Raw genomic sequence first — 25979 nt, 5'->3', positions numbered from 1 at the left:
AAAGGATCCCAATGAGGTACTTAGCTTTAGAAGACTTCAGGATTATTCAACTCAAAAACAAAAATTCAGGGAGCGGCCGACCGGAACTTGTAAACTGCTTCTGCTTTGGGCTCCTCCTTGGCAAGAAAGACTGATGTAATGGCATCGACTGCCTGTTTTTATACCCCCGATGACCTGACATCATGGAAGAAGTGGCAGCATCTGACGCAGAAATACTAAGTCTCTGGTATTCGGGCCAACTGATGGCTACCTACATGCAGATAACCCAAATGTGATGACTGCAACTCTGAAACACGAAGAACATCAGCACTGACAAATCCTTCTAGTTTAAGGCATTGTCATCCTTTATGAAAGCTAGTGACAGACACAGACATTTTTAAGTGTGCACACTTTACTTCTTTGCTTCTTACATTAAATGCACAGAAGAATGCACCCACTTTCATATTAGTTTCCATAACTTGCTTGACCGAAGGACATGAATTGACAGTGTCTGTCTTCATCTATAGGATATCTGCACCTCTGCTTCTTTCAACAATTTTAACAGCTGCTCCTACTACAGACAGCTAAATGATTTAAGATATACATTCATATATTTACTTATTTGTCTATATTTTTACCTATTCATTTTTCAACATGTCCTTGCTCTGTTAGCATGAATCTAGTTCCATAACCTTGTAGATTTCTGCTGCCCTCTTCTGATCATATTGATCATATTAACAACATTCCTAACAAAGGAATCTTGTATTTACAGAACATTGCTATGCCTTATTCTTAACAAGGTATACCAAGAAAAAAAGCATGCTGAAGAGGTTATAACAGGTAAAATGTCAAAAGTAAAAACAAAAATCATGCTGAAGGGGTTATAACAGACCAAAGGTGGAAAGTAATGTGTCAGATTAATTAGTTATTCATAATTAGTCATTACAGACTGGGAGAACCACACTTCAAAAAATAAGGATTACATAATCCATATTCCATTTTTAAAATGAGGATTTATAAATGAATGTTACTTATAACACAGCATTAATTATTTACTGAAAGAAAACCTTCAGCTAGAAACACTCTTGAATTTTCTTATAATGGTAGTCATCCAGCCAGAGTATCTTGCATGTGTCAGTTTTTTGAATACCAATATTGTGAAAAGTGGCAATGAAAGTAAACCTGTATGAAAGATTAAAATTACACACACTAAACACAAATATTTTCCTCTGAAAAATTCTATATAGTCACCCCCTCAAATAATAATCAAATAAGGTGAATGCAACTTAACAAGGTGAATGCAGTGATTTTAGAGTATTGGCAGCTCACACAATATTGGCAGCTCACACAATCTGCCATGATAGATGGAATCCACAGGGATGGTTTTCAAACAGTTAGACCAACCTATTATCTTTATTCATATCTTTCAATAATGTATAATGAACACTTCCTCATATTTTCCTGAAACATGGATTCATTTTTTTTTCCAGTAATGGAAGACAAGAGTATAGTCTCTCACCTGAAACATTGGATATGTTAAAAAAGTTTCCAGCATACGTCCCTCACATGCTGGGTTTAATTCGTACTGTTTAAGAAGCTTGTCAAAGTCTCGGTTTTGCTTGCAGTTGGCCAGCACTTGCAGACTGTACTGATGATTTCGAACAAACTCCTGATATATGTTCAGCATTGGTAAGAGGATATCAAATAAATCCGCTAAAATGAAAAGACAGACATGGCAGCCTTACCATTACATACATTCATTTTAATTATACATTCATAGCCATAACAGTATCACTAAAATAAACTCATTATTTATACTAGGTGTAACTAGTTTGGACATCAGAAGGGAAGTTTTCTGTGTCATCCTTTTCTGAAATGAGTCAATCCATTTACTTCTGTGACAAAGGAACTAAATGAGCAAGTAACATTTTTGTCTTTTTAAAGGTGTATTTTACCAAAAACCTAATTGAAAAGAGTAAATAGACCTTCCCACTTACTTGGCCAAGAAATAGCCAATAAACAATTGAATAAAATATTAGCAACATTACTGAGTTCTGGCACACACATTTCTAGTAATACTACCATCGTTTTAGTACTTATTTTTTGTCAGATTAGGCAGACATGCAAAACACATATGAGTGAAGTGTTTACCTTCGCGCTACATCGAGAGACTCTTACTCTATCATTATGCGGGGGGCTACAGTCACCAACATCAGATGGCATAAAGCCTGAATTTTAAAATGTTTAGCTGTCTCTCTCTCTTGCTGTGGGTAATGTATTTCTCATGCTAGTATTTATGTTGGTTTATACATACTCGAGTGGTAGAAAAGTATTTATACTGCTGCAAAAATATTTTTCTAGAGGAGTTACCATTCAAGTGAGCACCTTATACAACTGCATTACCTTACTTAAAGCAGGACTCTTGCAGCTGTATATTCAGTGCTAATTTTCTTGTGCAGTGAGTAGAAGACAGGTTATAAAAACAGAAACCCTTGTAAGATTTCTCTGCTAGATCCAGCCCACTACTTGATTTGAGAAATAGATAGTAGTACTATGAATGCAAGGCTGAGGACCTAGCTTATAATATTTTATGAATGTATATCTTGAAATCCAGGTGGCAACTTCACATATATGACAGACAGAAATGTTGTTAACTTTCAGGAGAAGTGGCAGCTGCATTTGTACAATATAGGTTCATAGGTAAGTACTGGGCTAGCTGCCCTTGTACAATATAGGTTCATAGGTAAGTACTAGGTTAGCTGCCTCTGCTGTCCATTTCTACCCTAGCCAATTTCCCTTTTGGTGCTCAAATTAACCTATCCCATTTGGTGTGAGATTTGTCTTACCCATCCCATGATCGATAATTATATATTACCTCTATTGAGAATAACTGGGCTCATACCATAGATAATTTGAGGGGAACCATGTATAGGATAAAGCATTTAGGAGCTGCCCCTGTCCATTAGTACAGGGGGCAATCCTGGGGAAATGTTCTGTTTCCTATGCATAGATACACATAGGACTTAAACATGGACAGAATGAGTTTTGTTTTATGTGGATAGGGAGTCTGTTCCAGAGCAGCAGTATCCTCTATGAAACCATTCTGTTGATACTGCAGAAGAGGTTTAGATCCCTAGACCAAGTGCTCCTGAAGCCATTTGACTTCCTGATGTGCAGTACATCCATCAGTATTGGATCAAGGTTGCATTGCATGTCAGCTCTTAGCAGTCTGTAGGATACAGAGTTTAGTGACAGGGCTTTGAGTCAGTCCATGTAGGACATATTGTTTAGGCCTTGTATACTTTTAGTAAGGTATCTCTGTTGATGTCCATTTGTTGCATGTGTCTGGACAGATACATGTCAAAGGGGCATTATACTCAGTGATTGGCCTAATGAGAGCTGAGTAAAGGGAGGGTGATGACATCCCTAAATTTAGACATAATCCATTTCTTTATAAACTGTGCAATACAGAAGGCCTTTCTTTGACAGTGGATACATAATGGTCGAAAGTTAGGTCACTGTCCATACAAGTTCACAAATCCCAAACAAGTGGGTCTACTGTTAGGGGCATATTGTCTAATTTGGTAGTTCCCAGGGGTAGATGACTTCCCAGAGGATACAATAATGTATTTTCTGGCATTTATTTTCAGTATTTGACTTTGGTACTGGTTATTTATTTGGGACAAAACTTCCTGCAGTATGGCTAAGTAATTTGGAAATTCAATGACTGCTTCTGGTTTGTGATCATCTGCAAACAAACCCTTTGGTATTGGCTTTCACTTCAGAGAAGTAGATGCCAAACTGGAGAAGTCCCAGCCCAGAACCCTGGGAGACTCCACTTGTGATCTGTTTTTTTTGTGGAGGTAATGTCCCCTATTTTGATATCCTGCATCCTATCTGTGAGACAGCTGGTAATCCAACGAGTGACATAGGGGTTTATTCACATTGCATTTAGCTTTTCTAATATGCCTGAGTGGGGGATTGTGTCAAAAGCTTTGGCCAGGTTGACATGTGTACCATTTTATTTTCATCCAATACTTTGGTAATGTTTTCAAAAAAATTGCACCAGGTTGAGTAAGCATAGCCTGACTTTGATAAATCCAAACTGAGACAGGTCCATTATTTGGAGGTTCCTATATCCTTATTAATTAGTTCCATGATAAGTCTTTCCATGGCTTTGCATATGATGCTGTCTGAGTCATGGGTCTATAATTGCCTGGGTGTGTGGAAGGTCCTCCCTTATGCAAGGCAATGACTGTAACTGTTCCCCATTTGCTTGGTACAAAACCCGTATGGAGGCTCAGGTTGAATAGTATTGTTGGGGGAGAGGTAAGTCAGTTTCTGGTGTCTCTTGAGGGACGGACAAGAGGGGAAAGAGGGGTAAAGTTAGAGCTAAATTTATTGGCCAGTAGGTTTGTTATAGCTTCAGCATCAGTGCAAATAACATTGTTCACAATCACCTCAGCATATATGGCCTAAATGTACCTGAAGTGTCATGTATTTATTATAAGAGAAGTCAAACGTTTAGGTCACTCTCTTTGAAAGTGTCTGTTTAGTGACTGGTAAACTTTTCCTGCTTGTTTTTCATGAAGAAACCAGTGAGCTGATTTATTTACCTAATGTCTTTGGTACCTTCCACATAGTATCACAATTTCTCAGATTTTCCAAGCCGTAAAGTAATACCACTGTTACATTATTATTTAAATTAGAACTGTGTGAAATATGTGTTTAGTTCTGCATCTGTGTGTTTGGTTTTGAAATTTGTTTAAAAATATCTCATATAGCTGCATGTACTGCTACTTCATATCAAAAAAATCATACAATAACTTTAGTGAATCCCAATATTCTACCTATGTATCCCAGATGTGAAACTTCCTCCATACTCCTGCTATTAGGCTAGCATCTTCCTTTAGCTGCTTCAAAATCAAACTAAAGGATAACCTAGTTAGTTCTTGGCACTGGATTTGTTCCAGATTAGCGGGCAAATTCACCATTATGTCTCTTGCTGTCTTCCACAACTATTCATATATTGCATCCAACTTGTATTTCCTTTAACTCCATTATTTCCATTCTAATCATGCTGTCTGCCTTTTATCTTCCTAGAAAAGTCAACTGTTACTCTGCTTTCCGACTCTAAACTGTTAACTTCCTACTTGCATTAATCCCTCTCTGTAAACAACTCTAACAACCTTCTCTTTAATAATGCCTCCTTGCTCTCCTGTCTCTTCTTAACTCTCATATTTTCCAGTCTCATTAGTACCCAGCACATCCCTCCTTTTCTTAATACACTATGTATCATGCACTTCCTTGTAACTATTCGTTCTCCCAAAAACAATCGTGCTATGTCATGTACTATATTATATGTTTTTGTATTGTCTACACGTTTCCCTTTCTATCTGAGCAATGTGCAGTTTTGTGGGGCTTTTCTTCCCGAGTCTCCAGTAAAAATGGATCTTGCATGGCCCAATCAAACTATCCTGGTAATTAAATATAAATAAATAAATATATAAAATAAACATGTAAATTGTAACTGGGAAATATTACAAAAGAACCACCTAAGCTGAGCAACTGCTGATTCTGTACTTTATACTTATATTTAAGCTAGGCATTAGTCTGCCATGTTAGGATTCATGCTGCTATCAGATGAATAAAACCTGCTTTGATATAGTATGACTGCCTCCAAAGATTTTATTGGAAATTAAATACCATCAGATTTACACTCTTCCTAAGCTGTTCTGTTGCTGGGATACAGACTAAAACGTACAGATCCGCTGATGACTGCAGCTAAGAGATCAGTAACAATAATGGAAACAGTGAAAGGCTCCCAGCATAACAGAAGTTATTGTTCTTGTATCAGAGATTTAAGATCTAAAACCTGAAGACACTGACTAACATAACAAAATTAAGAACACGAGCAAGTATATTCCTGGGATGCAGTGTCCAGATGAGCAAGACTGAATTTCAGGCTGAAAATTTGCTTTAGCAGATGTTTTTGGTTGAATTACTAGCATCCTACTCACTACAAAATTTGAAAAGTGGTTCTATTGAGGGGTTGTGCCCAGTTAAAAATGCTACGAATGTTGGTCTGAGGTGCTGTATGTATATATATATTTATATATATATATATATATATATATATATATATATATATATATATATATATATATATATATATATATATATATATATATATATATATATATATATATATATATATATATATATATATATATCACATAATATGGTGTGAACTTAATGGTGGTGCATATAGCCTATATATTACATTAATAGGTAAGCAGTAGCAGAGTTTACTATGAATCACCTGCTGAAGTGCTATTCATACCAACAACCATAATCCCAAATAGCAGAGGTGTCTGCCTCTGTTAGAGAGGAATACTTAAAAAAATGGGAGTAGAGATGTCTGGAGGAGCCACAATAAGAAAATGTTCTGGAGTACCAGAAACCTATCTGTGGATTTACCTGTCGAGTACCAGAAGCCTATCTGTGGATTTACCTGTTGAGTACCTGAAGCCTATCTGTGGATTTACCTGTTGAATACCACAAGCCTCCCTGAAGATTTACTCATGGAGTTCAACAGGCCTAATTGTAAAGAAGCACTATGAACCTAATTCTGGTTGTGCAAGGCAGCCTCACCAGGGCACACATATCTGAGAATTTCTAATTTTAAAATATTTCTTTAAGAGACTTTAAAACTCTTCAGATATATCTAGAATTAGAATGCAAGCAAAAAAGTGTACTGAACTTTATTTTAGACTTTTCACTGTAGATAAACTGCACCTGAACTAATGAGACTGTGTCCAGTGAGTGTCACTTGCTTCACTAGGGAAAATGTTGGGACAGTTTGGTCAGTACATATTACACAACATTGTTTTCCACCCCTACATTGCAGCCTACAAAATATTTTTTGTTGTGTTCATTTCTCCACCTTGAAACAGAGAAATGGTGCTGTGGTTGCCCACCTGAAAAGGGAGACAAAACAGTATATAGTGTTGAACCTTGCAAAACAGGGAGAAATTCATGAAGACTCTAGTGCAAAGCAATATAAATATATGTCAATATTGATGGTTCTGCAGGAAATGAGAGAGGCTAGATTCAGATACACATCTAGTTAGTCTTCAGGTTCAAATGAGTTTGACAGCTACTGCACCTAAAGCCTATCCTGCCACTAAAAATGAGTAAAGATGGCAATTCTGAATCATACCTTATTACTCACAAAATGTCTGCCACCAAGGAAAACTGGGCCCAGTATAACCAGGCTAAAATGTTACTGCTGTACCTCACAGGAGAAGCACTTAATGCTTGTAAGGACATGAACAATGCTGATTATATGGACTATCAGAAACTAAGAATAGAAATGCTAGCTAGATATAGTGTATCTTCTGCAAATCAAGCAATGAAGTTTTATAAAATGGACATTTAAAGTAAAATGGTAAAAGCTCAAACATCTGTTTTAAAGCACATTTTAAACTTAAAGCTAGAACTAGAATTGGACAGTAAAAGTAAAATGAAATAAAATGAAGATGTTTTAAGTCAATAAGTTCAAAAGGATACTGCCAAGTGTGTGTGTGTGTGTGTGTGTGTGTGTGTGTGTGTGTGTGTGTGTGTGTCTTTTTTTTTTTCCCGTTAGGGTCACCACAGTGGCACACCTTCAACGAAGGTATGCCCCATTCGATGCCCTCCACAGAGAAAGGACTCTAGCTGAGAGTTGAACCGGACAGCCAAGTAATTTACACAAATGGGTTTTTCAGAGTGACCCTAAGAGCTGATCAATCAGTTGTTTTAATTGAATTATCGATAACTAATGAAGCACTGCTTCAAACTGATCAGTCTAAGCCAGTAACTAAAAGTGTGCAGATATCTGTAAACACGCACAAAATCGTCTGTTTCAGATGTGGGGGAAAGGGCATATTTTCTAAAAAGTAATCAAGTAATAACACAAATGCTGCATCTAACAAAAATGTGGTCATTAACCAGCATACTGATTATGAAAATGTAAATGCTGTACCTATAAAAACTGACTTTTAACCAAAATACTGATACAGAAAATGCACCAGCAGAAAACTGTTACAATAGCAGGCTTGTCCAATTTTATTTCAACACACAGATAAAACATAAACGCCTTCGATACATCAGTTATGCGTCTTCATGAGAATGACTTCATCAGATGACCAGCATACCCTAAAGCTTTCAATTTATACTTAAATTAATCATTTTCCACCAATAAAAATTCACTTTTAATTAATTAATTAAATATTCTTTATATAAATATATATATATATATATATATATATATATATTATATATACATACAAGTACAAATTCTTAGTTGTAGAACAGATTGAATTGAATTTAGGGAACTGTGGTGGCAGATCACTTTAGAAGCTGACAAAACACCAGGTCTGAATCATGGCCGGCCTTAGGCATAGGCCAACTAGGCGGCCGCCTAGGGCGCTGCTGTAGCAGGGGTAGACCAGGTTGGGGGCACCTGGGTGGTGTGGGGGCACTGTGGAGCCCTTTTGCCTAGGGCACCAGCTGACCTAAGGCATCTGATTGATTGCTGCTGTCTATTATGATTATATTTCCATAGTACCTGCAATAAAAATGAGTAATTAAAATGTTTAATATAGATGTTTGGTTTATGTTTATGGATAGGAGATAAGAGATACACTAGGAGTGGAACTATTGGTTTGGTTAAATTAATGGTTTTTAATGTTTTAATTTTTAATTTTAATTTTTTGAAATGATTTAATTTAATTATGTTATGTTTATGTATTTTATACATACATTTTACATTTATTAACAATATTTATATTTAATATATATATATATATATATATATTATATATATATATTTATATAAATTAATTTAATTAATTATTATAAAAGTGATTTTTTATTGGGATTTTGATTAAATATAAATTGAAAGCTTTAGGGTATGCTGGTCATCTGATGAAGTCATTCTCATGACGAAAACGCAATTTGATGTATGGTGAAGGCGTTTATGTTTTATCTGTGTGTTCGAAATAAAATTGGACAAGTCTACTTCAAAAATTAGCAGACCGGAGTTCTGCTGTTGCTGCTTTAACCAAAATACTGATACAGAAAATGCACCAGCAGAATATGCTAAAGTAACTGTTACAATAGCAGAATCAGCACATTTTCTCTGTGCTACTGCTATGTGGTAAACTGGCTACTAACTTCTGGGGACATTGCCATACTTCTAAAGGAAACCTATGTCTGTAAGCATAAAATACTTGACAAAAGTAAGGTGGAAGTAACATGTACTCATGAGGCAGGAAGGAGTATCCTGTAACACATGTAGAAACTCAGACTACGTTGGGTAAAGTACTACATCCTACAATTTTGTTACCTAATTAAACACATGGCAAATATAGCTATCAAAGCACTGTGGAAATTATGTGGGGAGGTAACACAATCTGTGTCTCAACATACCACTAATAAAAATGGGGAGGGGGGCAGCAGAAATCTGATGCACTATTACAAGGACACAGTCATGAATATATCACTAGTAAAAATGTGAGGGGGATTAACAGCAACCTGACATACTTTTAAAAATACATAATCCTCATACAGGGACAGGTGTAGAAACTTCAGAAGGAACTAAAATCTGGCTTTGACTGGAACAGACAGATGAACCTGTGTGTTATAAAAACATGCTATTGAGTCTTGCCAGAAAACTCCAGTTATTAAGTTAAAGAAGTCAATGGTATGGATCCTTATCATAATATTCTAAGCATTAAAATAATGAAGGATGTCTGTATATAGATTTAAGAGGGAGCTATCCATAGTGATGAACTCACTAAAAGCATAAATGGTATATGTATGGAGCCCTATGCTTTCCTCTGTACAGTTAAAGCAGAAGGCTAGTCAATAGGACTCCCAGCAGAAAGTACTTAAACAGGAAGAAGTTACAGACGTGGTATGCTTGGGAATAAATGGTTTTGATGGGTATTGTTTAAATCCAATATCAAGTTATATGTGGAAGCAGTTTGAGAGATAATACTCTCTTTCAGTCATAAGAAAAGAGCAAACTTTTCACTAGCGAACTGCAAATGAGTAGGTAAATCATTCAGATCCTTTAAAGTCATTCAGATAATGTTGCCCTTATCAATACAGTCTTTCGGGAGGAAGTAAATCTCACACATCTCAGATGCTGACAAAGTTCCTGCACAGAAATCAGCTACTGGAAAAAAAAAACAGAATCTTAAAAGACAGCAATCAAGTGTTGACGTTATAGAAACCCCTATTAAAATATTAGGATTGTTCAATATTAGTAGGGAAAATGGAAACTTGGAACAGATTAATTTTCTGAAACAAACTTTGTAAATATCTGGTTATCTCTTTGAAAGAGTAAACATTGCTTTAATAAAGTTTTAATCATGAACAGTATATCTAGATAATTTTCACTACATTTACAACAAGTTGAAGACCAGGCATGACTAACAATATTAGGATAAAGAGAGCACTAAAGTTTTGAGGATCTTGAAATAAAAAAATACCAATGAAATTATGGACATTTTACACAACCATGAGATATGTGAGAATCTGATTTGCTGTAAAATAACCTAATTGAAGATAAGGTTTAGAATTTATTTATCTATAGGCAAAATGACTTGTTTATAATACATGGCATGAGGAGTTTATAAAAAAAGGAAATCCAGCAAAACATTCATTTTAATTACTGTAGCCTTAGAAGCACATAAAATGTTAAGGTGGTCCACCCTGCTAGAACTTTCTGTATTAAATACCAAGTTTTATAAATATTATAAACAATATAAAATACAATAACAGATATGATTAAGATTATTCTGGAAATTAAGTGTTTAGGTGAAGTAGATGTGCAATCCCAAAACAAATTAACAGATATGACACTAGTTATGAAATACAGGAAGTAACATTATCTTCCTAATATTAAGGGAATAATTTGAGCAAGTAGAAACAAATGCTAAAACAAGATATTTTTGGAATATCATTATGTGGGTATTGATCCTAGACATTAAAGTCAACAACAAAGGATGTACCATTTTTTTGATTGGAACTTATGGCAGGCGAAAAGATGCTACTTAAAAAGACACAAGCTCCCAAGAAAGCTTTCTTGGACAATCCAGAAATACTTCAAAGCCCTAGAAGAATTAGTATAGACCATGTACAAGGACCCAATGACATGTACAAACTGTGCTTGTACTCACAGAGAGGTTCCTAGTGGGAGTGGATGTACATCAGTGTTCATCTCTGAGCCACTCCTGTCTTTACTGGTGATGGGCTATGTCATCATACAGGTCCGACAGGGCAGATAATGCAGTCAAGTTAATACTACAAGCAGACTCAGAACCGTAACAAGTAGGGGACTGGAATGCAAAACTGAGGTTATATGGGATTAAACTGAATATAGACAAGATGGTGGTCATGGCAGCAAATGAGAGAAAAAAGAAAACAGTGGTGCAGGTCAACAGGTTTAGGAATCTAGGAGGTGTAGCTAAGGAGAACGAAAGTCTGAATGAAAAGATCAGAGTAGGAATTAGAGGTGCTTCAGCCAACTGGCATGAAGTGTTAGGGTGGTACTGTCAGAAGAAAAGTAAGACCTATAAAACAGTAGTGCTAGCACTCTGTCTGTTGTGCTTTTATTGCACAGAAACGTGGGTGGTGAAGGCAATGCAACTAAGGAAGCTTCAGGTAATAGACATGATGTGGTTGAGCTGTGTAGTAGAATGTAAACTGTGGGACAAGAAAAAATGAGGACATCAGAGTAGAAGTCAAAGTAGCCACATTTTCAGATAAGGATAAGGAGAACAGATTAAGTGGTTTGGTCACATGTCCCGGAAAAACATAATATGATTTGCTAAAGAGAAATGGGAGACACAGGAAAAAGACAAAAGGATACGAGAGCAACCAGCTGAAAGATGGATGATGGATGGATTGCATAAGAGAAGACATGCAACTGTTGGATATGACTGAAGAAGACAAAGAAGGTAGGAGAGTGAATGTGACTGAGAGAGGTGGATACAGCTGATGAAATAACCTGACCCTAGGTAAAAAAAAAAAAATTAGAAAAAAGAGTTTAATGATGATGATAAACAAGTAGAGCTATGATCTTTAGCATCTATATTACCTAATCGAATGTTTAGGTTAGCGAATACCTAAACGTCGATCAGGTAATAATGAAAAATTAAAACAGCGAACGGCCAATGAATTCCCTCAGCTGCAAAAAAAAAAATTTAAACCAAAATGAAGATGGAGGCTTCACCCCCCCACACCCCACCCAACGATATATACCAACTCCAAGATCACTCAACAGTGGGGAAAGGGGCAAAATATGCATGACAGCCAAGGGAATTCTTTCCCTGCGTTAAATCGGCCATTCGCTTTTTTTGTTTTTGCTATTACCAGATCGACGTTTAGGTATTCTCTAATTTAAACGTTTGATCAGGTAATAGGAACCCAATCCTTACAATCATATTAATAGAGTTCAGCCTATTTTATGAAATGAGAAATATAGCTGATAGTTCTTGGTGGGAGCAGAAAGAAGGGGTTGAGACAAAGCAGGGATGATGTTTTTTGACATTAAGAAGGCTAGGGATTCACTGCAGTAAACCTTTCTATTTAAAGTCCAGACAGAAGTGAGGCTTGGACTGAAGATCCTGACTTGGCTCTTGACTCTTTACAGAAATACAAAGTCTCAAATTATAGTCGATGGGCAACTTTCAAAGGAGGTTTCATTTTGTAACGGTACCAGACAAGGCTGCTCCTTGTCCCCATCTCTCTTTATTTTAGTGATGGATGTGCTAGCACAAAGTATAAATCAGTTTCTGAAAAACATTCCCTGTGAATCTAATCTTTTTGTATGTTTAAGGACAATTGCATGTTGATCTTGAACAGGCTGGATTTAGTTCTTTCTGAGATTATTACAATTTTTGAGCAGTGTGGAGACTGGTGAACATTTGCAGTGCACAGAGGGGAGGCAATTTATTTAGGATTACTGATGAAATAGCAAAACCAGGAAATAATCGGGAAAAATGACTCGGATCAAGATATATCAATTTTATTCTTGTTAGATATATGGTCAAAAAGGTATTCACACTGCTTGGGAAAATGACTTTAATTCAGATTGTGATTCTTTTGAGACTCTTGTATGTATGCAAATATCTTCTGCTGATTTGGAAGGACAAGATCTGGACTGGCAAGGTATAGATGGTTTGTGGCAACTTTACATGATGGAGAATAGACTGCAAGATTTCCAAGGGTAAAATATGTTTGCCTAGAAAATTGGGGGGTTAAAGTATGCCAGATTTCAACCTTTATGCCTTTACATCAGTTGTAGCTACCATTAGATTACAGGACCATTATTAATGGCCTGGCAAGACTGGCAACAAATGGCAAAATGCTGTATAGTGGTCAGTGCTAAACAGTTTTTTTTAATATTTGAAGGGCTGTTCTGAGACCTGAATAGGGACTTTGACATAACTACAATATTAAGATCCAGAGGAAAACCTTAAACTGAAGAAAGTTCATAGGTTCATAGGTGTTTACTAGGCTAACAACCACAAGGGCATTTTTAAGCCTAGCCATGCATCCCAAATCTCTGACAAGTTATGATACCCTTGATAAGTGTAAGCATGGGCCTGGCAGATGAACCCTTTACAGATTACCTGTTTCCATCAGAGACATAGGTGCTAAATCATGGATGAATTTCCAGTTCCCCATCCAATTTTCCAAGTTGCACTTGAACTGGATTAGGGAGGAACTCTGCTTTACATGGACAGGGAGCCTGTTCCATAGATGGGGTAGTCTCTGGGATATATACCTATCTCTCCATCACGTCCTATTTATATCACAGGCAAAGTTTAAGTCTTTAGAACAGGTAATTCTTCTACTATTTGTTTTGTGGATATGCAGGAGATCCATCAGAGTGGGATCTGACAATGTCCTGTATGCCAGGCATAGATCTCCCCTCAAAAGCCTGAAGGAGACAGAATACAGGGATAGGGCCTTGAGGCGGTCTGCATAGGACATATTACTTATGCCCTGTATTCTTTTAGTGAGGAACATCTGAGGGTGTTCCAGTCGTTGGATATGCTTAGTTAGGTACTCACCAAAGGGTGCATTGTACTCAATGATAGGGCTGATGAATGCCGAATACAGTGGAACAATGACTTCCTTGGACTTAGATGCCATACCTTTGTTTAGAAGTTGCAGAACATAGAATGATTTCCTCACCAGTGAAGACATATGATGATCAAAGGCTAGATTACTATCTAAGTGTGTCCCTAAGTCCCTGACAACTGGGTTTACTCTAAGGGGTGTGTTGCCAATATGAGGAATGGATGACTTCCCAAAGGATACTATTATGCATTTCTTGGCATTTAGATGAACGAATAGGCAAGGAGGCTAGATTCAATCCAAAAATGTAATCACAAATTCCACAGGTAAAGCAAGCGCTTTCAGTTGGCCTGTTTTAGTCCATGGCTCTGACACCAGTTATTTGTCTGTGTCAGCCCTCCTGGAGAACATTTGTGTCAGTGCAAGATTCAATGACAGCTCCTAATTTGCAATCATCTGCAAATTTTGCATCCAGAGTCCACTGACATTGGCCTTGACTTCTGAGAAGTAAATGCCAAAAAGGAGCGGTCCAAGGACTGATCCACGAGGGATTCCACTTGTGACTGGCCTCTTTGTACAGGTGGACTCCCCAGTTCTAACTTCCTGGGTCCTGTCTGTGTGCCAGTTGGTCATCCACTGAGTGACATACGGGTTTGTACCTAACCTCTTGAGTTTGTCAACAATGCCAGAGTGGGGTATTGTGTCAAATGCCTTGGCCAGGTCAAGGTAGGCAGCATGAACCATTTTGCCCTCATCCATCCAAGAAGTCCACCAGGTTGAGTAGGCATGATCTGCCCTTGACGAAACCAAACTGGGTTGGGTCCAGTGTCTGGAGGTTTACTGTATCTCTATTGATCATCTCCATGATAATTCTTTCCATGGCTTTACATATAAGACTAGTGAGACTTGTGGGTCTGTATTTTCCAGGGTCTTTATATGGCCCACCTCTATGCAGAGGTGGAAGCAAAGGGTATATGCAGGGTCAAACACCTTCTCTAAAAAGGGGAGTGAAGCACTTTAAAATTTTACAACTGGACACATTTTCAAAATGATTATAGTCTTCCCAATGAGGCATGGCATGCACTCTGGGGCACACAGGGAGTTGTGATATCACTAAGACAGGATAGACCACTGCTTCTGTTGTAGTGGGGGGATAGGTTTTTTCTGACATTACACCTCTTGAGGAACTGGGGGGATGCCTCTGCAGACAGCCCGCTACATACTCCTCCTCAGCAGCCTGCTAAGTTCAACCCTTAAACTACACCTGACGGCTGTCTTAATGATGGACCCTCACCTCACTCATGGAAAACAAATGGGCCATTTGACCAAGGGGGTTTGATGATCAACAGGCACCAATGGTGAAGAGTTACAGAAAATGATATGATATTAAAACATGCAGTCTTAATAATGCATTATGCATACATTTTAGCAGTACTAAAGGTGGGTATGAGTTTATTTATTTTTTGGTATCTTTCAGTTCAACAGCAGGGAGTTGGATTACAAATATGCTACCATGCAGGGGAGCTAAATGTCAGCAACACTTGAATGTGCCTGCTTGTCCAGGACTGTAAGATATATTTTCATTGTTTCTAGTAGTGGGAAATGCCTCTTGCTAAATTAATTGTATGACATTTTGATGTATGTTTTAAACATTAATGCATTTTACTTTGTATTTAAGGACTGTTTTGTTAATGGTTGTATATATTACCTTAAACATATTATCCATTGTCTGCAATGCCTGTTGGCTGGTTACTAAATTATTTTCATTTACTTAAGCAACAGCTCTGCTGTTTCATTCATGTTTATAGCCCTGTTAATGCCAGTCTTTATCTCTCATTATTGCTTCTTCTTGCTTACCCTATCTTCTTCTCTATCACACTTTCCAGTCTTTCCACCATATCCTCATTTTATCATGCACTGCGCCATTCTTTAAAATCAGTTGCTGTCACCCTGACCTTGGTGAAGTTATTGCTTTGAGTCTGCTGTACTTGCAGTAATGCCTTGTGCTTTTATGCATTGGTGTTCAATATTCACCGGGCTGTGTCTTCTCCATTTTATCTCTGTACACGTATCAACATAATGTAGTATAAGGTACCCATGTCATTAAATTAGATTAGCTTCTTCTTTAATAGATGTGCTACCACTACAAGACGTATCCTACTTATCTGTAAATATTGAGCTTTCAGAACAGTAAAATCTACCTGATTCACACTTTTTGTCCCAAATACCCCATAGCTCACACTTTCCTAACATCCTCCTTAATTTTATCCAACGCTGTACAAAAAACTTCCATCACTGAAAGTCTATCCACATATTTAAGACAAAAGACCAACAGTGCAAAATATTTGTATACACTTTTCATCTCTGTTTAATCCAAAGAAAATCCATACAGTAATGCTGTTGTCCTTCACAACACAACATAGCATCATCCATTACCCAGCCTGCTTTTTTCTCTTCTAAAGTTTCCCACCCAAGTTCTTTTTTTTTTACAAAAACACCCCTGGCTCCCCTTTGGTACCATCAACTCCAAAAATCTTGCAACTATCTAGACTTATATTTACTTTCTTTTACTGAACATCACTTATCAAAAACAAGCCACATCTAACTGGTCCTTCCCAACCTGCTAAGTACTTCTGTCCTTTAACAGAGTCATTTAACCCCTTCTGTATTCTTATGTAGTTATCAGGCATGCAGTTCAGGAGCCCATCAAGGAGTCTAACCCAATTTCCCTAAAGCACTCTCTGGTTAAGTAAGTGACTTGCTCAAGTTCACTCAGTATACAAATGAAGACTGAGGGAATCAAACCATGTACCACAGGAAGTAGCTCATTAACAGCTTATAGCCTTAATCCTCTGCTAATTGCCAGATTATTCCCTTATTACATGCAGTAAATTTCACAGTGTTAAACCTACTATATCTTCTGTTCTCTGGGACTCCTACTTGTGGAAATAAGCCACCCATGAGCTTATCCCCCCTTCCCCTCCCCTGGGTTCCTGAGTACACAAAACTCTCTTACTATGTCAATGTGATTAAACTGTCTTCAAAAGAGCAGTGGAAAACCTTGACTTCCCATGGATGAAACAAGAACTTTGCCTGTACAACCCCTCTCTCAGTGTTCCCTAACCTCACTCCATCTTTGATGCCTTCATTTTTACTGCTATCTCTTACATTCTCCTGAAACTGCTCCCACTTATTTTCTTTCACTTTTATAAAATATTGCTTCTCTCTTCTCACCACATTCTGCCCTTTGTATAATCTGAAAAACTGAAAAGAACTATAGTTTGACAGACATCATTCCCTTAACTTCCTCACAAAGCCTGTCCCTTAACCATATAAAATGCAAGTATAGTGGTGCAATGGATAGTGATGTCACGTCACAGCAATAGATTAACTGGTTTGATTCTTGGCTGGGGTGCCTTATGTGCAGAGTCTCCATGCCCTCCCTGCAGTCACATGGGTTTCTTCTGGGTGCTCCAGTTTCCTCCCACATTTCAAAGACATGTAGTAGGTGGATTGGGCATTCTAAATTGGCCATGGGGTGAGTGTGCATGTGAGTCTGTGGTATGGAAGCAGAATCATAGTAGGGCTAGCCAACTGGTGGTGTGAACCTCGTCTCTACATGACTGTCACTGTTGAAGTAATGCCCCAACCCCTTGTGCAAAATCAAGAAAATGGTGTTGTGGATGGAAGGATGGATGGATCAAAAATGGCATAGCGGGACTACTTATTCACACCCCTATATTAGGGTAATCAACTTTTCATATCTCAAAAGTGGGACATGGAGGAATGGTCAGATATATCACGATGGGTGCGGCCATGAGTGTACTGTAATGACTGTGGCAGAAAAATGAATTAAGCTGCAGCTCTGAAGGCCACAAAGCCCCCAGAAATAATGGGGCTCTAGATATGCAGTGGTGCATTTCAGAGTTTTTTTCAAACCTTTGGAAAAATGATGACCAGAATAAAAATCATGATTAAGGAGAGAGATTATTTTCAAGGAAGAAATAAAATCTTCCCATGATTTAATATTCAAGATGTTATTTTTCAATAAACTGATAATATAAACACTTGAGAGAGTACATGACTCATAGCTAAGAACAGTAAAATGCAATGTAAAAGCAAGAGATATCGTGTATGGTCCAGGAATGTCTCCTCATTCAGAAGAAGTCAGTACAGAGTTGTGCCATTTGCTATGTTGACCACAGTAATCACTGTGGCTAAGCTACATTTGCATTTGACAAAATATTCCTCTGCAAATAAAATGCTCAAATTAAAATGAACATATCCTGATCTACTTTCAACCTTTCCATCAACTCTGCCACTCCATGGTGCCATCTCAGAAAACAATAAAATAATTGTAAAGATGCAGCTCAATAGTCTACCCTTGCTTACATGTCCCCTAGAGATGGACAGAGACAGCTGAGCCCACCCTCTGCATGAACTAGCCCCACTAGGGTCCTATTTTCTCAATCACTGGTTCACTATTATTATGTTTCTGACCAGTTAGTACTGCAGATTGAGGTTCTCAGCTGTAAACAAGCTACTTCCTATACCTCATGGTATACAGTTTTGCTTCCTTTCATCTCAAGTCACTTTACCAGACAGTGTTCAAGATTAACCCTAAAAAGGGACACCTGAGTTCAGTGGGCTTGCCTGGTTAACAAATTAATAAACAATGGGCAAAGCATTGAATAAAAGTAGTTAATGGCCTTAATTAATGAGATCTCAGACCACAACATATTATTTTAGTAAACAGCCACTGAGTAACTATTTCCTACATAAGCTTCCATGCAACTTTACCAATGTTTCGCATTACTGTCCCAAGCTGATCCATTTACTTAACTTTGAAACTGCAGTATTATGTAATATCCTGGACTACAATCATGGAATTTACAAACTACCTCAGACTTCCTATTAATACCTTATGCAGCAATAAAAAAAATGGAGTGAACACAAATTCAGTCCCATAAAAGTGTATATCGTCTTATGAACCAGGTTGCGCTTACTGTACCTTAATAGTAAGCACTGTATAACTGCAGCTTCTTAGCTTAGACCCATGCCCACAACCAAAACTGGACAATTAGCCAGCTGTGAATCATTATCCATAGTCATTGCTGTTTTAAAAGAAATAATACTCTTCTATTGCTAATAAAAGAGTCTTCTCTCCTCTTACACTCAGTCACTATCTTCCTTCATAGAGCAGGGTCTGCAGTCACTACATCTGACCTCAGTACTGAAGGAGCTCTGCCACAGGGCCCTACTCCTACAAGTTCACTGATAATTTGGTCATTGTATAACGTATGCACATTTATCATGAAGAACCTTTCTGTGTATTAATCTACCTGACCAATGGGTACTCCTTACCTCCCAGTCACTACTGGTGTACCATAAGTCTCTATCCTTGGTCCCTTCCTCTAACATTTTCACCAACACCCTCTATACCTCCACACAACAGGCCACCCTAATACAATATGCAGATGATTCCACTCTCATTTGCACATCTGAAAACATCAAAAAATTAACCAGGAATCTTTATCAGCCACTGAAACATAGCTTCATAACTCACAACTCATTCAAAACCCAAAGAAGGCCAAACTATTACTTTTTTCCACAAATCCCTCTCTCATGAAAAATCACCTTTTAAAGTCCACTCTCTTTATAATATAACCATTGAAGTGATAGTGGATGGTAAACTTACATTCGACTTGCATACATAAAATTGCATAAAAAAACTCATCAAAAGCTAAGGATGCTTTACAGAGCCAAAAAAATTTTTCACCTATGCAATTAAAACTATTCCTGCCTCTACTTATCTCCTCCCCACTCTACTTTATGGTGTTCCCATCCTTACTAACCTCCAGGCTTCACAAAAATTCAAACTTGAACAATGCTATAACAAAGTTTCTAAATTTGCAGCACATACTCCTTTCAGAACCCACCACTGTATAGCACTGAAATGTCTAACTTGGTTAGAACTGCCACATCAACTAACATATACACAACTTCTTACCACCTATAAAATTATCCAGCATCCATCTGCCTGTCCAGCACTAAAAAACATTTTACACAACTATTTTCCTAGTCAGTCATTGTGATCCAGTTACCAAAATCTCCTGTCTGTCTACAAACCTAGCAAATCTGCTGGGCATTTTCTGTACTTGTACAAGGTTGCTAAGGCCTGGAACTCCTTACCTGTATCCATCAAGTCTATACCCTCTCTCCCATCTTTCAAAACCAGGCTGAAAGGCTTCCTTGCTAATATTTGGCTCTGTTCTTGTTCAAAACCAGGACAAACTACATCAATAAATGTGAATGAGTATATTTTCATCCCTCATACCTCCTTACTCTCCCTTCTTCATTTACTTCCTTACTGCTACCTAATTCTCTTCCATGACTTTCTCTCTAAATATACCCTAAGCCTGTTTTCCCTCACTTCATATTACAATTCCTATTTATATTAGACTAAAGTACCTTTAATTTCTCTACAACCTGTCTAAAATTTCTCTAAATATTATGTCTGTTATATACCTTGTATCAATTCTTAACCAATGTTTTTATAGTATGTCTAAATTGTTCAAATTATTTAAACTGCAGATGTTTTTGTTTTATTTTTGAAGATTGCAAAATTACTGTTCTTAAAATGTTTTGTAATAATTTGGAGCTTTTCTCCCTGGGCCTCCGCCGAAAATGGGCTTCTACCCAATCAGACTTTCCTAGTAATCAAATGTCAATAAATAAATGATATAAACCAACTGAAACTCACAGCATTATGACAGAAACAAAAACAAATGTTACACAGCAGTCAAAGATGGATGTTGAAGATAAAGATGCCCAGGCTGGGCTTTGAAAATATAATAAATATGAACAAAACCAATCCTCTTATTTTGAAAAGTTTATGCTACAGGTTACACTAAAAGTTATAGAACTGTTGACATCCGTGTTTGCCTTCAGGAAGCTAAACAGGGTTATTTTAATGTTTACTAACCAAGATGAACTGTGTTGCTTAAGAATCAAAGCAAATACGGTTGCCACCCATCCCCGTTTACCAGATGAAATGTTGTGACTTTTACTCAAATATTGTTTCAAATCGGGCCCTTCTTCAAGCCATAAAATCAAATTCAAAATACACTTTTAAAAAAAAAGTGATTTAGTGTACTAGTGCGCAGTATAAAGTACTAGGGTGCAGTTTGTAATTTTGTGTTTTTCTTTGTTTAGCATTAATTTGCTAGGGTGCGTTATGTAATACTAGGGTATGTAGTTTTGTGTTTTTTCTTTGCTTTAGCTTTAATTGACAATAAAAAGTCTTAATTTTATACTTGGCTTGTATGTGGTATGTAGATTTTTTTAAGTTTTCTTTCTGAATAGTAATGGTTGGTTTATGAATTTTTTAACTTTTTAAATAAACAAGTGTCTGTTTAATGAGTAGTGTGTTTTTTATTCCTTTAAAATTTATTTAGTGTTACAGCTGATTAGTGTGTGTTTGCAGTAATAGTTCACTTCATTTAAATGGTTTGAGTTTTCAGTATGCTGTAATGTCACAATGTTGCATCCATAACTAATACTGCATCTCCTTTAACAACTCTGGTGATGTTGTGGTGGGGGTGTGGCCAGTGTCATGTTGGCCACACCTCTATCCTGTTGACCATACCCCCATGTCCCACTTTGCCCTTGTTAAAAGGTGGTAACCCTAAAAGCAAATAAAAATAAAACAAAAACCTTATCTGTGAAACACCCAATGCTGATTAACAAATGTGCTCAAGAAAACATACTCTGCTTGATAACCATTGATCTGTTATGGGTTGGAGACAATGTGGTTCCTAGAAGCCAATGTTTACTTTCAATTCATGGCTTTTATGGGCTGTTTTACTTTCTTTTTCCACAAAAAATTGAGAGTAAAAAGTAATAAGCCCATGTCTTCTGAAAGCAATACAAACTGTATCCAGAGAAAACACCTTACATCAAATCTTGCAGGCCACACCCTCTTGAAATTGCAGCCAATCACTAAATGGCATTCATCATTTAGACCTAACATAGAGCAGCACTATCTGTAGGTTCATGTTGGTGACATAAGCAAATAAAGTGGAAAGCTGGAGCAAGCATGCCCTTACAAGTAGAGTGGCAAACATTTGTCCCACTGCTTCATGCGGAGGGTGACGAGGTACAGCATTTGAAAGAATGAGTCTCTAGCTGATACTGGGAGAGGTGACAACCTTACATTGTATCCACAGTTACAGAATCTGCTGCAGGTGAAAATAAATACCAGTTGTTGACTTTATAATTAAGGACGGAGACTTATGAAAACAGCACCATGACAACACTAATATCCACATAATTCCCAATGAACTCTAACATAATAGTTTCTTGATAATCACATGCCATCCATCTCTACCTTCCTCCTTTTTAGATATTCCATCCCTTACCTCTAAAGTACAGTTATTATCTTATCAAGTAAAGTTTTGGACAATAAGCATACTATGGTAAATAATTTTAAGACAGGCATCTTAAATACATGTTCACTGAAAATGTAAAATGAAATGAATCCCATTCTTAAATTAATATATCCTCATCCACCCCAGGTCATTTGAATAAGTGGGCTAATCCTGTTAAGCTGTAAGAACACAATAAACAACACAATGAATAAACATAACTCACAGCAATATACAGTAAAGACCCTACACCATGTCCCTGACCCTGCTTCATATCTGCCTTTACCTATGCTGATCTGGGGATGGCTCTCAGTTCCAGTCCACAAATGGTGAGGATTGTCGGAGACATGATCAAGCATGAGTGCATCTCTGTTTTCATCCTCTTGTAAACTGTCAAACTCTAATATGAAGAAGCAAATAACTACAGAAGTAATATCTTCTGCCTTGAAAGAGTGTGTCAGAGCACTATGACACATACAAAGTGAACAATACAAAAGTTCAAGGCAGCACTGAACTCTGACTCATTGTTTTTTTCACTTTTGAGCCTTCTTGACCCCGTCCAAAACAAAACACAGAAAAAAAAGAAAAAGAAAAGAAAACAGTATAAGACAGCCCCCCCCCCCCCCCCGCTTACATTCTAGAGACAAAGAATCCTTCTATTTATATCTACTCTTCCTTCTCTGAGCTTACAGGCATTGTTTTCTACTTTGCCAAATCCACTCAGCTTCCATCCTTTTCCATTACATCTGCTCCTCCTTCAATGTGTTTTTTGGGTCTTGTCTTCTGCTTGGCCAAACCTGCTCAACTTGATGCCTTTCTCTCCAAACCTGACCTATTGATTTCCTCATTCTGATTACTTTCAGCACCCCAAGGTATGTCTTTTCATATCTTGCCCAATCAGTGTACATGCTCATTTTGTAACTGGATATCTACTGGGCTACATGGAAATATGGAATACTACAACTCAAGGAACTGCATCACTTCCTTTACTTCGAGCTCCTTGAGAAAGCCTATTATTCTAATGTTATCTATTTGGAAGCAATCAATGTTTTCTTGTGTTTTTTTTACAGCTGATTCTTCATTCCTCAAGTTCTGTGCCAACCTTGCTAAATTATCTGTAGTGCCTTCATGGGAGGCTTGCATCTCATTTGCTTTGGTTTGGCAAGCTTACATCACTGATACAGTATCAGCAGCTCACGCACTCCATCCTACAGCTTGGAAACTTGCTCAAAAGAGTGTCTGGTATGGTAAGGTTTTCCTTTCAGAATTCCTGAATATATTGTTGTACTTGTGGGATCACAATTTTAACACTTAAACCCTCCTTGCAAACTCTAACAGTTTATTCGTCTGACAAAACAGGAGTTTATGTTCTTGATGGCCATTCCCACTGACCTCAGCAGCCACTCCCCCTAACTCCTTGAAGATGCTCCGTATTGTCGACACCCTAATACCAAGCCCAGGATAATCTTGAAAAATAAGCACTTCTTCCTTACTAAAATGCATTGCAACGTACCACAGCTAAAGGCAAGTTTGAATTCAGCCCTACTTCCATTTGGATAAATTGATTGGGTAAGGTAACAATGGATATATGGATATAAGAGGAGCTACACAGAACAAATAAGTGTTGATTCCCCTTTTACTGACAGCTGCATCTCACTCTTTATTAATAGCAGTTTGTTGGCTATTAAAACATGTTGCCTAGTCTTCTAAAAGAGTTTGATGAGAATAACACATTAAACTGTGATGACATGGTGATAATGGCTTGTTTTGTAGATGCTTTGAGTATGGAACCTTGGTTTTCAAAGCTGTTATCTTACTAGGACAAAAAGCAAAATAAAAAAATCTCAGTTGTTTTGTGTCATAATTGACCTGAGAAGTTAATGCCAGTGTTCACCAGCAAATACAAAGTTTCTCACTGGTTTTGTGAGCTGCATAATTACTCTGCAAGGCTAGCCAGCCAGGTAGCATAAAGGGGTAAAGCCCTGATTAATGTCCAAGTGACATGGGTTCGATCAGCAGTCTAGTTAACTGATGGTGCAGGCAGGGGAGATGGGTAATGCCTATTCCATGGGGAAGAGAAGTGGTGACAAGCTAGCTATGCTTTCTGCTCTTAAGCTAATGGACAGAAGTCTCAGGTGCAGAAAGCAGGTTCCAGTGTAAGAAGCATACACCCTGGTTGGCCAAGCCAGTAGGTTTTGACCCACATGTGAACGAGTATGCACAAGTGGACACAGAAACAGCAGTGGAGCTTTATGTGTAAAAAAACAGAGAAGAGATTATGACATTACAACAAAATGCCTACATTACTGGGATGCCAGTCACAGCAAAAATGTCCTCAGTGTCTGCCTGAAAGGCAGCCTCTGTATAGGCTTCCTCTTGAGCAGATCTGAGGAAGATCCTCATTACTAGTGAATTAATGGGCCATGTACCATTGAGGAGGTTAAATGGTCAATTGGCAGTGGGCAGATAAAGAGAGAGAAAAACACATACAAGAGTAACAGAAATACTTTGATGATAGGTATTATTTCTGAAATGTGGGGATTTTGTGATAGAAAACTTCAAGGCAAAAGATAAAACGGCTGTTTGACAATTTTTATAGCCATCCTAACTTACATGTTTTTCTCCCAACATCAGCTGCATCATCCTGCCTTCAACAGGGAGTCATTTATAATGTCAAACAAAAGCAGGTCAAGACTATGACACAGAATATCATGCATGAGCTGGTGCGCAGTCTGATGTTAACGCATCAGAATTTGTTAAGCACATAACGCTGATAAAGTGCATAACATTATTGCAACAATCCTGGGAAGTTGTCAGTACACAAATCATGGTGCATTGTTTCCAGAAAGCACTACTTGCACAAGAAGCATTTGCCACACTCCATACAACTCCAGATTCAGCTTTTCTGTGACAAGAGAATAGAAGGAACCTCCACTGAAGAGTTTGATGAAACAGAATTTGTGGACGTATGCCACCTTATAAAAACCAGGACACTTTTCGAATTAGGGCACTGCAACACAGTCCACAATCCAGGAATATATAAAACACTGATTTATTCAGTATTCACCATAACAAAATGTTAAGCGCTTTCATCATGTCTTAGCAAATACTTCACATGTTGCTAAGTTTAGATCAAGAAGCACTTATGTACCAGTTTTACATCCTTTAATAGAAAAGTTTTCCAAGTTAGTGGAAAATGATCTACAATCTCTAAAGAACAATGGTCAAGGCACAAGGAACAGAAGAAATAGATATAACTTAACCTACACTCAGAAGCAAGCCTTGACAGGATTAATAGAAGACACTGAATTAGTAATAAAACAAGCAGACAAGGGAGGTCCTATAGTATTAATGGATAAAGCTGACTATATTAATAGAATGAACAGTATGCTTACTGAAGAAGCTCATTATGTTGTAATTACCATGGATGAAGTA

The 25979-nt window shown here is 37.5% G+C and overlaps 1 protein-coding gene across 1 annotated transcript in view; it reads right to left on the bottom strand.

Annotated features, from left to right (window-relative positions):
• The window catches only part of RASGRF2 (Ras protein specific guanine nucleotide releasing factor 2), a 1933635-nt gene that overhangs the window by 1198350 nt on the left and 709306 nt on the right, over nt 1-25979 (bottom strand). Inside the window, exon 7 of the mRNA XM_044064238.1 lies at nt 1499-1692. Within this exon, the coding sequence (XP_043920173.1) occupies nt 1499-1692 (194 nt within the window). The remainder of the gene's footprint in view (nt 1-1498; nt 1693-25979) is intronic.

Source organism: Protopterus annectens, chromosome 2.part2 (assembly GCF_019279795.1).
Source record: "Protopterus annectens isolate FY-2018-M chromosome 2.part2, PAN1.0, whole genome shotgun sequence".
Taxonomy (NCBI): Eukaryota; Metazoa; Chordata; order Ceratodontiformes; family Protopteridae; genus Protopterus; species Protopterus annectens.
This window is presented reverse-complemented; position numbering and strand designations above follow the sequence as displayed.